At 33.1% G+C, this 13,518-nt stretch overlaps 1 protein-coding gene across 1 annotated transcript; it reads left to right on the forward strand.

The window, feature by feature from the left end:
- The first annotated feature begins 4,359 nt into the window (after positions 1–4,359).
- On the forward strand, positions 4,360–13,156 carry LOC138332191 (flavin-containing monooxygenase 5-like). The gene is made up of 6 exons (XM_069280195.1): positions 4,360–4,964; positions 8,440–8,495; positions 9,326–9,513; positions 9,772–10,124; positions 11,740–11,843; positions 12,149–13,156. The coding sequence occupies exons 1-6, from the start codon at positions 4,391–4,393 to the stop codon at positions 12,620–12,622; spliced, it is 1,749 nt and encodes a 582-aa protein (XP_069136296.1). The 5' UTR covers positions 4,360–4,390; the 3' UTR covers positions 12,623–13,156.
- The last annotated feature ends 362 nt before the right edge of the window (positions 13,157–13,518 follow it).

Raw genomic sequence — 13,518 nt, forward strand, 5'->3', positions numbered from 1 at the left:
TAATGATTCATTTTTTAAGAAGAACTAAGGACAATGTATAGGCTTTGTCCTCACGATGTCATTTAAAGACCAATATTTAGCAATTAAGGTTTCAGTTATCTGTGACGTCTCTGATAGAATTCTAAATGAATATTTACACTATCGTAGATCTAATATTATATCCATTCATATTATCTATTCACTGCAAATGAAAAAATGACCATTTCCATTCTTCTTTTAAATATCAAATATTTATTACTGTACAACAACTCAACTTTAAACAAGCCGATTACCTATTAAGAATATGTAAGTAAGTAAGGTACATCTATAAAAAAAAAAATTCTTCAATAATGACCTCTCCGATAAATAGCGCACAATGTTCAATTTTAACAAAAAAAATCACATTTGAATAATTTATGTTCACTTAAGAATACTAGTCATGTTAACCACAATTACAACAGTAAAGTATGTAAGCATTGCATTCTAGAAGTTGTCAACATTTGATATGCAACAATTTACATTGTTTATATTACTTAATGTCAACTATTAAAATTTGGAGACAAAAATAAAAGCCAAAATCGTATGGGCAAAAGTTGTAAGTTTCGGTCAATCAATTCAATCAATTCCCCTCTACGCTGCTATAACTGAATATTCAATACCTCTTTCTTGCTGCTGTTATGGATATATAACGATACAGTTCGCGTGCCCCCTGGAGTATCCTGGATGATGTCACTGTATTTAGTATTCCAATAACTGTAGTCGTCCCATTTCATGAAAAAAAACATTTTGTGCTATACTTTGAACCAAGTAATATTTCAACTAAATTCTCAATAGTAAACAATAGCAAACTCATATTAAACCGGTCACTATGGTCACTAGGGGTCAACAGGACATCTGCCGCATTCCTGTGTACCGTAACGCCATCATACTAACTGTACGGACAGCTGTCAGGTGTTATCGCCCTTTATCTGTAACTTCTGTCAAGTGTTACGATAGAACTGCTGACTTACACCATTTGTTAGTAGTCCTAAAACCTGTGACAATTTTCCTGTACAGTGCGGGAGTTATTTTGAACTATGATAAAAATAATGAAAGTTCTTTCATGATTTTGTTTCTACAGTAGAATAGATTGAACTATAAATGGTGTTTCAATTTCAACAAATTTTTATTTCAAATAAATTGAAATGGGATCACACAGCAGGCAGTGTCTACGTAAGTTCTCTCCCTGGTAACAAAATGTATATATACAAATGACATGAAAGAGTATTTGAAAGCATTTGAAAGTATATGTTTCAGAAGTCATGACAGTATATGAAATATTATTAATGAGTTTACAGATAGTAATTTAGTTTTTCAAAAAGTATAATTTATAAAGAAATGAGAATGCAGCAGCCATGAAGAAATTACCTTCACCCACCAGATACAGGCAAGAAAGTCGATGTGGCTAATAAGCCGATGGTGTTTCTGAAATATATCCAATGGTAAAATTTAGGTATGCATGGATATCGCATCGTACAAATGCCCATGCAAGATATTAAGTTTAAATAAATTTAAGTTTGTTACTTTATGGAAATGACAATCTGGCTATGAAATTAAATTATTTCTTTGAATTTGTGCAGTCATGCATTAAGTCCAACAGAATATTTTGAATATAATATTTAAGGATTAACTTGTATTCATATGTTTATATTATGGAGAAATAACACAAAAGATGTTAATGTATTCTGCATACAGCGAGAACACTCAGTTTTGTTATAATCTAATTTATTAAGTTAATTTCATCAAAATTCAATTCCGAATTTATTTTAGCACATATTTTTTCTATGAAATTGTTACAGTGTTATATAGCCAGTTAATTGTAAGACAATTAATATATTCATTACAAGCAAACTTGAATTATAATTGAATATCTTTTTCATACACAGATTCAATTGCATTCTCCAGTCTTCCCTCCCTAAATACATGTACGTATAAATTGTAAAAACCTGTGCCGTATGCTAATGTTTCGTACAGACAAAGAAATATGTTTAAAGTTTGACAAAGTTGTATTTTTCGTTAACTTTTCGTTATAATCTAATATATCATATCCAAATATATTTTGTATAATTTAAACAATTGACTATATCTATTTGAAGATTTAGGTAATACGGTATCAAATTTTAAAGGTTGTTTGATAATATATTTGTATTTGCAACATATTTTTCGCTTTCACTTTTGTTTTTTAATTTTATCTGATTTTCTCATTTCCACATATGCCTTTTGTACACAATATTCTGAAATGAATAATTAAACTTGAATCAGATTTGAACTTTAGGATAAAGATTAATAAAAGTTTTAAACATGTTTCAAAATCCTATTTCTTTGTTGTTTATACTTGAAGATACTTTTGTAAATAATTGTACGGACAAAGAAACAAAATAAAAGAAAGCTTATATTAAAATTGAAATTACCAACAAACCATAATAATCTAATTCATAATTTCACAACTCTAGTTATTTTTTTTTTTATTTTCAATACTTTTACGAAGAATATATTCATCATTGTCAGTTATTTTCTAAATTTTGTGGAAGATGTAAATCGGTAAAACATTCTATTGCTTAAAATGATTATATTTTTTCTAGCCTTCATATAATTATAGAGAATTTTCTATGCATATTTATATAGATTTGATTAAATATAACCATACATTGTTTCAATGTAGGTACAGAAAAAATAAATTCATTTTCCAAAGTATTCAATGTATAAGCTTATAATCAATGTATGCATTTTGGTTACTTTCCGTAAATGTCAAGCCCTAACTACATTCGGAGGTATTATGTGTATTAGTACATGATTTATCGTTCCGAGGTGATTACGGAACTCTGCATTCCTCACTGACAACATGTAAACTGAGTATTAGCGAGATTTGACGGTACGGTGACAGTCACTGTGATGGCTGAGTGTCTGGATGTGGGTCAGTGTGTTTCGGTCTGGGGCAGACATTGTCGGCTCGAACTTTTCCTTCTTCATTCAAAACTATAATTTAATCGCCATTCATTCAAATGGCCTAAAGTGTCAGTGTGTACACACGATCGCACTGATTCAATAAAAGGAGCAGTTCTAGAAACATCTCCTAGGATAATAAATGTCATTACATCCACGTCACAATGAGTAGAAATTAAAGAAATTGTTATGTATTTCTTTTTATTTAAAATATTTTGACGACTCTTGAATCGCTGATGATCTATAAAAATGATAAAACAAATTTAAGGCGGTTTATACCACAACGCTTAACTAGCCGTGCGCGTATTGTTGAATTGTTTCTTAAAGATTAATGTTGTCCATTATGTATTATCAGTCATACCTAATAGTGAGAGGTAACGTAAGATAATAAAAACTGAGTATCTTCGCGTCAATTGTTTTTTCTTCAATTGCCTTTTATTTCTGCTTTCACGGAAACATTTATTTTCATTTAACGGGAAACGTCGACCGATAACGCAAAACGTCAACCAGAAATGTAGCTCTGACATTTATGATAACATGTAAAATAACACGACCAACCATCTAAGTCGTCTAAAAATCGTTAAACCTATGTTCACTTAACCTGCTCGTCTTTAGCCAGTCTGACCACAGTCCAGCGCCCGAGGGAATCCGAGTCCTGTCGGCGTTTGTCATCAGTGCCCTCTGACATAAGTGTTACGAAGAGGACTGATACACATAAATTGGGTTCCCTGAGGCACTGAGCTCTCGTTATATTGCATGCATTGTTTGAATTTTTGAAACTAAAAATGAATTTACTTTTGCAATAAGAAATTAAGATATACACAATTTGTATAAATAGGTTTGTATATTATAAAGTGATTCGATATTGCTTTCACAGAAAATGTAATGATCAAAATATTTACAAACAATAATTCGCATGTAGTGATTAAGAGAGAAATTAGATTCAAAGTTTTTGTTACTAGTGTTTTATAATGTTGTTATATCAAATTCAGGTAACGCTTTTGATTAACTTTCATTTGCTTTTAAATGATACCGGTATTTCAAAGTTGAAAAATCGTATTTTTCCATCGCTTTTTCAAAGAATCGGTGTGGCCGTTCACAGAACTCTTTGTTCTTTGTTAGTTTTATTTTTTTGTTCACTGAGAATACTTTACTCACATCCATTTGACCTCAAAAGACAAGAGCTGTTTGCTGGACAAACAAAAATAAATTGAATATAAAATGGGAACATTTTCTTTGTTACTTATACAGCGGCAAGTACAATCAGCTGTGAGACCGGACAAGCGGTTGCTCCCCTACTTACACGCATGCGTGGTTTTAACAGCTGACTCCCTCTGTTGCTGTATTATGTTTTGGCTGAATATATAAGTGACCAGCCGGACCGGACTGTCAGTCGGTCGCACGCTACATCGACAGCCAGCCGAACAAAATGAAAACAATCGCCATCATTGGGGCTGGTTGTAGCGGACTGACGGCCATCAAGTGCTGTCTGGATGAAGACCTGACTCCCGTTTGTTTTGAACGGGAAAATGACATTGGAGGATTATGGAATTACAAAGAAAACCCCAAAGTCGGGACTGGAAGTGTGTATCGTTCCTGTGTAATGAACACTAGTAAGGAAATGATGGCTTTCAGCGACTTCCCACCACCTGAAGATTTCCCAGTTTTCCTTCCACACAGATACGTTAATAAATATTTCCAACTTTACGCTGAAAATTTCGATTTACGGAAGCATATAAAATTCCGTACGGAAGTCACTCGAGTTGTTCCGTCTCCGGACTACGAACAATCCGGGTGCTGGGATGTGACATACTGCTCTTGTTCAGGACCGGACACTGAGAAAATTACCCAAAGATTCGACGGGATCTTGATTTGTACTGGACACCATACCTTTCCAATGATTCCGGAGTTTGAGGGAAAGGACCAGTTCCATGGTCAGACAATGCATACGCATAGTTATCGCTCCAACAGGGATCTGGCTGACAAGAAGGTTCTCGTTGTCGGTAAGTGTGATTTAAGTATTAATAGGGTGTTGTTGTTCTGCTTTATCAATATCTGCATGATTTACATAATTATGTTATTGTAAAATCTTACAACCCCGTATATGAATTTAGTCCTGTGCAATTTCACTAACATTGTGTTTAATAGGCATGAGTGTGTTTTTATATGTTCGTTTTCCTCATATTCCAATGCATGGCCAGATAGATGTACATTTTACAATGTATGATTCAGAACTGTAAAATCGCACTATTCATCTTACATTTGATTACGGTCGGTGGTTTACCCCTTTACTACGTAACACAGTTTTTGGGACTCTGACGCTACTACTTTAACAGCTCTGAACGCGAAATTCCATAATGCATAACTACAAAATATTATACATGTTCTATATATCCAATTCCAAGCTTTTAAATACGTATTCTATAGTTTTTCTCATTGTATAATATATAGCTTCTACACATGCAACCAATTTTTTTTATTATATTTTGTATGACAAACCAACTTACCAAATGCATGTACTATAGATTGTTTAATGCTTTAGAATGTGTACTGTCTTTGTGTTGTTGGACGTTAAATGCATGCACAAAATGTCTACCTAATCTCCAATATGCTGTTGTATAAGCGAGTATAGGAAACTAACTACTCCCATACAAAACGGCATGGATCCTTACATAAGCATACGTACAAACCGTTATTACTTTTATTGAGATGTTCTGTAGTTTCATACGGGTTTAGTATGTCGAAATAAAAATAAAAGGGAGTGATGTAGGTAGTTTTAAGAAACATTTTCAGGTAAATATCACATATGGATCTTAGTACTAGGTTAATCACACCCTCGATACTCCGTCACTATCACTGTCATCGTAATCACAGGGGTTCGAGTTATCTAATAAAGATGTCCCATCGCCGACCGAGTAAAACGATACTCATCATTGGAACAATAACTTGTGTTTAATCGTGTATATATATTTTAATTAAAACAGAAATAATAAAATAATTCATTTTTCTTTTGGTGCATGTGCAATCAGTACTTTATTCTATATATGACATAATGTAATTGAGTTTTTCGGACACAATTAATTATTTTGAATATTGTTATCTTGAAGTGAAATAAGAAGCTCAACCCTTTCAATGGTGGTAATGATGTAAAGTAAGTAGCTTTTGTAACCGAAGAAAAACACATTTCGCCTGCGCTTGTTTTTGATAGAGAAAAATACCATTCGTCAACACCGGAGCATGGTATTAATTTCTGAAAAAATCATTATTGCTTAAAGCGTCCAACACTTTTCAGATGTCAAAACGAAGGTAACCGCTTGTAAAAGTATAGGTTTTTTAAAATTTGGGTGTTGGCTATCATGGCTTTGCTTAGAAAGTTTCGTTTTGAATTGTAAATTTATCGCTTTATACATATTCATTATTTCTGAATAATAATTATATTCATTTCTAAGCTAAGGCCATCGGTTCTGAGATAAGATGGATGGTATAATTCATCAATTTTTAGTGTATTGTTCGAGTTTGTTTTAGTTCACTTTAAATTGTGTCAATGTTCCACATTGAAAATTAAAAAAAAATGAAAATAATAAAGACACTGTAACAAAAACAATATGTGGGATCTTCTTCTGTTTTATGTTTTAAAGACCTTTTGAAAACCGTTTACAATTCTGGTTACGAAACGTGTGGAACATTGATTTAAATGTCATTTAAGATATGAAGACGGTAAAAAATTATTGACTGTCGGAACGGAGTTTTTCTCGAAATTGAAATTTGACTTTATTTCGTTTTCTTTAAAATACTTTGCAAGTACATCTGCACTGCAATATAAATATCATCGCCAGTGAAAATGATCCCACTGTGAAAAGTAACTATAATACATTGAAAACCGAAATTAACCCAAATCATGTATTGTAATTGGATTCACCGTAGACGGTTGTTTTCGCGGAGATGATATTTAAGCAATTTCGTCCAAATTAGGTCCGCGAAAAATGATAAATTGTTGAACGATATCTACCTTGAAACCAAAATCGCGAAAATTCTAAATCAATAATATATGATTTTCTCGTTTTTAGATCAAATCGCGAAAGTTTTTGTCGCGAAAATAACCGGCAATGCGGTATTAAATTTTATGAACAGAATGCTGAACATGCGTTTAAGTACTCGCTATTGTAATGCATGTCATCACAGTGTAGGATCATGCCACTATTAATCACCAGCCACATGGTAAAGTCATGTGTTTATTTTACAAGACATTTATAACTTGAATAACACAAACTGTTATACAGGACCACATTTGTTTGTACTGTAAATAACCCACATGGGATGAGGAAATGGACATCCACCTGCAAATATGCAAGTGGAAATAACAGAATCATACAATCAAAATACCCAGTGAGTACAAACAGCTGTTTTTATGTTTTATATTGATATACTTTATGGTCAATAACACACGTAGACACACACTCGTTACATAAATTAACGCGTTATCCCTAATGTGTCGTGTGTTAAAAGTATCATGACGTTTATTAGCGATATAAAATAAAGTCATTTTTGCAGGGTTTTTTTTCGTTAAAGACTAAGTCAATATTTTTTTTAATTGAAATGATTTTTTTTTATTTCCGATACTATAAAAATAATTATGATAATCGAGTCTTAATCTGTGATCTTGCGCAGTATTCCATACCAAGCGATAAGTCACGCGCAAAAATACAACAATCGCTATAAGTAGTCAAATAGGTAAACTTAATGAAAGTAAAAATGAGGTCCAAAGTACATTAAAAACTAGATTTCGTATTTGATGACATTGTTCGAATGTTTCTATTACTGAATAATGTGATATAATGTTACGTTTTCCTGATACATTGGCGTTAACGCAATTAGCAACATCACTTTTCTATTATTGTATCGTTGTTTTTTAAGCAATATAATGTTATAATAGTTGCATTCTTTATGTGTTTATTTTTAATCGGGATGCAATATTCAAAAAATTACCTTTTATCGTTAACGTTTATGCATTTATAATATATAATAAAGACTAATGCATCACGTTTGTCATTATGAATTAGCAGTTTTAGTCTGACTAACCACCATGTGGAAAAGATGCGTATTACACATCTACTTGGACATAACAAAGGGCAAGTGTGACACAGGTGTTTTACTCGGTTAACGTAGTAAATTGTCATCCATCAATCATCAGAATAACTTACACTTGCTTTATTCTGTATTTAAATATTACAGAGTTATCTATCCTTGTGGTTAGTGTATTGATTGTGATGTCATGTGTTTGCGAGCGTAACGTCATATTATTTGTAGAAAACGACGGAAATTGCGCCCATAAAATAATGACGTCACAATGGATACAGACCCGCAAAGGAGCTAATATTCAAAGACCTATTAGACGGTTATAGGTTATGAGTTATCGTTAATTGGCAGCTTTAATTTGTGTTTTTTTTTCTTATATCTGTTTTTTTGTTTTTGTTTTAGGAATCGGGAACTCCGGAGCAGACATTGCTGTGGACATCAGCCACGCGGCATCACAGGTAGGCTTCTATTGTCTTTAATCAACGGTATATCTATGGATGGACAAGATACTTCCTTTTGAGTACGATTACAGAATTATATTTCAATCAGCTCAAACACATGTACACATTTTGTCGAACGAATATTATAATCACTTTGTCGTTTTTAAAATCAGTATATCTTTATTTTTTATCTTCGTAACTCTGAAAAAACACATTTCCATGTTAGGATTTATGACTTGGATCTGAAACAATCTAAGCCGTTGACTGGAAAAAAATCTGATCAATAAAGTATTTTTTAAGTTTTCAGATTAAAAATGAAAAAAGATAGATAGATTAGTTTCAGTTGTCTTGTTGTGCTATTATAAGGTATTTCATTAGATTTGTAGGATCACATCATCCTATTACAGTAGTCAATGTGAAATGTTCTATATTTAGAATGTAGAGTCAAAGATAGCATCCGGTTCTGTGATAAGAAAGAAATTTCAAGAAAATTGTTGTACCCAAATAGCATGTATCACATCACTTTTCTATCTTTTTTAAGGATTTCTCTGTATTATCATAACATCACGTCTTAATGGTGCTTACAAGTTAACGTAAAAGAAAATAACAAAATGGAGTATTACGTCTTAACATCTATATCGTAATAAGGACTTGACACACAACTTGTTATTGTTATTCTGTTCGGTTTGAACGCCTTGTGGTTTTCCTAGTTTTTCACTACAATGTTTTTGATGTTTTGCTTTTATTTCAACTTGTTTATGAATAGTTCTCCGATATGTGACATTGTCGGGTACTGTCATTGACAAGATACTCGGAGTATATGTAAACTAAATTTTATTTGTTTCAAGGTGTTTCTTAGCACCAGAAGAGGGGCCTGGATTATAAACAGAAAGGGGTTTTGGGGACTTCCGGCGGATGCCATGGCTAACAGTAGATTTGCGTTCATGTTACCAAAGAGCGCTCTGCAATGGGGAGTCGAGAAAATGTCCAATTTCAACTTCGATCACAAGAAATACGGCATCAAACCGACAAACAGGTGAAAATTCCCAGATCATACACGATGTATTTCCCTTATTACACAACTGCTACTTTTTAAGCCGTCAATTCAACATAATGGATTGTTTTTCTAGTCATAGAAATACACACCATCACTGTCACTGCCGTTAATATCTTGGAATTAACAATGTGCTCATAAATTGGCACATAATTCCCGAATATCACTTACCTCTGGAGCTTATTTTAAGCTTACAATTGTTTATTAATAAGGTAATGACTTTTGTTTTTATTACTATAGAGCGTTGCAGTCACATCCGACTATAAACGACGAACTCCCACTTCGCCTTCTGACCGGAAGTATCAAGATCAAACCAAACGTCCGACAATTTTCAGCCGACAAAGTCTCTTTTGAGGACGGGAGTTCAGAACAGATCGACACAGTTGTTTTTGCCACGGGTTACAACTACACTATACCAATCGTGGACGAATCCATCACGAGGGTGAAGGATAATGAAACGTGTCTCTACAAGTTTATGTACCCCCCTCACCTGAAGCACCCTACCCTTGGTATTATTGGACTCGTGCAGGCGATCGGAGCTGTTATGCCAATATCGGAGATACAGTGTCGATGGTATGCTAGAGTCATAAAAGGTAAGGTTTATTTATATTTAGACTATCATAACGAATCACAACTAAATATTAAGTCCTGTTCTCCCTTATTATATATTATTAAAGTATCCTTTTTCTACTGACTGGAACTTTACATCGGGCTATTTAATTGTTTGCCAAATACAACACAACAATTATTTACTTTAAAGTAGCGAATTGGCAGAAGAATGTAAATAATTTTCACTAATCTGAAGTTAGTAATGTAAATAATTTTCACTAATCTGAAGTTAGTACATTTCATTTTAATGGTCACTAATCTGAAGTTAGTACATTTCATTTTGATGGTCACTAATCTGAAGTTAGTACATTTCATTTTGATGGTCACTAATCTGAAGTGAGTACATTTCATTTTGATGGTCACTAATCTGAAGTTAGTACATTTCATTTTGATGGTCACTAATCTGAAGTTAGTACATTTCATTTTGATGGTCACTAATCTGAAGTTAGTACATTTCATTTTGATGGTCACTAATCTGAAGTTAGTACATTTCATTTTGATGGTCACTAATCTGAAGTTAGTACATTTCATTTTGATGGTCACTAATCTGAAGTTAGTACATTTCATTTTGATGGTCACTAATCTGAAGTTAGTACATTTCATTTGATGGTCACTAATCTGAAGTTAGTACATTTCATTTTGATGGTCACTAATCTGAAGTTAGTACACATTTTGATGGTCACTAATCTGAAGTTAGTACATTTCATTTTGATGGTCACTAATCTGAAGTTAGTACATTTCATTTTGATGGTCACTAATCTGAAGTTGTACATTTCATTTTGATGGTCACTAATCTGAAGTTAGTACATTTCATTTTGATGGTCACTAATCTGAAGTTAGTACATTTCATTTTGATGGTCACTAATCTGAAGTTAGTACATTTCATTTTGATGGTCACTAATCTGAAGTGAGTACATTTCATTTTGATGGTCACTAATCTGAATTTGATTTGTACACTAATCTTCGTTTTGATGGTCACTAATCTGAAGTTAGTACATTTCATTTGATGGTCACTAATCGAATTAGTCATTTTAGTTTGATGGTCACTTATCTGAAGTTAGTACATTTCATTTTGATGGTCACTAATCTGAAGTTAGTACATTTCATTTTGATGGTCACTAATCTGAAGTGAGTACATTTCATTTCGATGGTCACTTATCTGAAGTTAGTACATTTCATTTTGATGGTCACTAATCTGAAGTGAGTACATTTCATTTTGATGGTCACTTATCTGAAATGAGTACATTTCATTTTAATGGTCAATTTGATTTGGTCTTTCATCCCCTCCTGTGACTCGCCTACACAGGGTTATAAATTTGCATCTATTTCATGTTTATTGTATAAGCCCCTAGGTATGAAAGCCTTATTATGATGTCACAATGCTTATATGATTTTTAGTGCATTATAACGTCATTAAAAATGGCGCACTCAAGGGAGGAAAGCGGTTACATATGTTACTGACACTTCGGATGGTCTATCTAATATCCTTCATACCATCATATTAAAGTCATATACTTTTTGTGAATTGTAGAGGGAAAATGTGTAAAATTATGCACAGACTCGCAATAGACAAAGAAATCACATTTCTGTTATTCTTAGGACAATGCAAGTTACCATCAGAAGAAGAAATGATGGCTGACATCGCACGCAAAAGAGAGACGGTTGCCAGTGGTTACTATACAGCCAAACGTCACACAATCCAGGTAAGCTTACTATCTTAATATGTTATATAGGAGCCAAGTTCTTCAATCTGATTTGAGAGCTTGATGCTTAATGTTCTTCAAAGGGCGTGGTTGAAATATGTTGATATGTCATGGGTTGATGATATTGATGTTAAATAATCTTTCCAAAATAAGTCTTATGGTTATAATATGTGTGGCACTTTACTGCTTAACTAGCAGTCATTTTAATAGTTGTATGTTTTCCCATCCTTATATATAAAGATGCAAATCATTCGGCTACTTTTACCAAGCATTTATATTTCAAATTTTATTTTATATTTTAACAGACATTCTGGATAGACTATATGGACGATGTCGCTTCACAATTTGGCGCTAAACCAAACTTATGTCGGATGCTTTATGAAGACCCGTATTTGGCCATCAACTGTATATTTGGCCCCTGTCTACCAGCACAGTATCGTATTGAAGGTCCAGGGAAATGGAATGGTGCTAAATCATCCATCCTTAATGCAATGGGCCGGTACAGTGCCTCTATGAAATCAAAGGTCATGCCAAAGAACCATAACTCCGGGTCCGTAGATATAAACAGCAGTTCTACTGAAACGCAGTCCACTGACATCTGGTCCTATGTAGGGATCAGAAAAAGTTGCTCTGCGTTGACACTAAACAAGAACAATAATTCATCTCTGAGAGCAAATGTCCCTAGCGTTATTTGTATTGGTGGTCTGCCAACCTTTCTGAAATCCTTTTACACACTATTTATTGTCATGTTTCTGTTCTTTTGTATGTGTCTTGTTTGAACGCCAAGTTTTGAAATTCTTCAGAAGAAACTGTCCCTATATTTCTGTGTTTAGTGATTGTCTATGATTTGACTTGATACACAGTTGTGTTACCTATATCAACAGATATAGAATTTCGTTATACCAAGTATCGATAATTTTCGCAGGAATATATTTGCAATATCGCGGTACATTGTTGTGGTCGCGACAATTTGGTTCATAAAACAATAAGTACATACTCTTACATGTCGATAACTCAATTTGAATCGCTGAAATTAAATTTTCTAAGTTTAAATGCAAATAGTGAAATTTTACTCGAGAAAATAACCGACTGTACAATGACATTATTCCTGGATTTGATATAATGCTTGAGATATTATGATTTGATCAGCTTGAAACTCCAGCTCGTAAGCACACAAACAGTATTCATGTGCTTTTCTCAATCTTGTTAAATTCTTAAATTACTTTCCCCTTCATTAACCGTCCTTTTCATGGATTTTTTTATGAACACTATTGAAGTCCAAGAGTGCTGTATTAAAATAATTAACTGTATTCAATTTGTTTTCTTTGAATCATCCCTCTGTATTCCTTTCCCGTAAACTGACGGGTTAATTCATGTGTTCTTTCGTGTTGTAGACATTAAGCAATACAATTGCACATACCTAAAATGGGATAAATGCTCTCTGAAAAAACTCATGTGTTAAATTTCTACCTTGGTGGTGTGATGTATTCTGTAAATTGACAAACATGTCCTATGCATAATTTTACTAGGTATCTAACAACTGTCTGCTTTCAGTATTGTGTTCGAGCTTAAATGTCTTGATGTTGTTAAAGTAGGTATTTTTGATGTGCTAACTAGTGTTTTACATTGCTTAGATATAATAGTTAAAACTATTTTTTTTGTTAAGTTCGGTTAT

The sequence above is a fragment of the Argopecten irradians genome, chromosome 9 (genome assembly GCF_041381155.1).
Source record: "Argopecten irradians isolate NY chromosome 9, Ai_NY, whole genome shotgun sequence".
In the NCBI taxonomy this organism is placed as follows: Eukaryota; Metazoa; Mollusca; class Bivalvia; order Pectinida; family Pectinidae; genus Argopecten; species Argopecten irradians.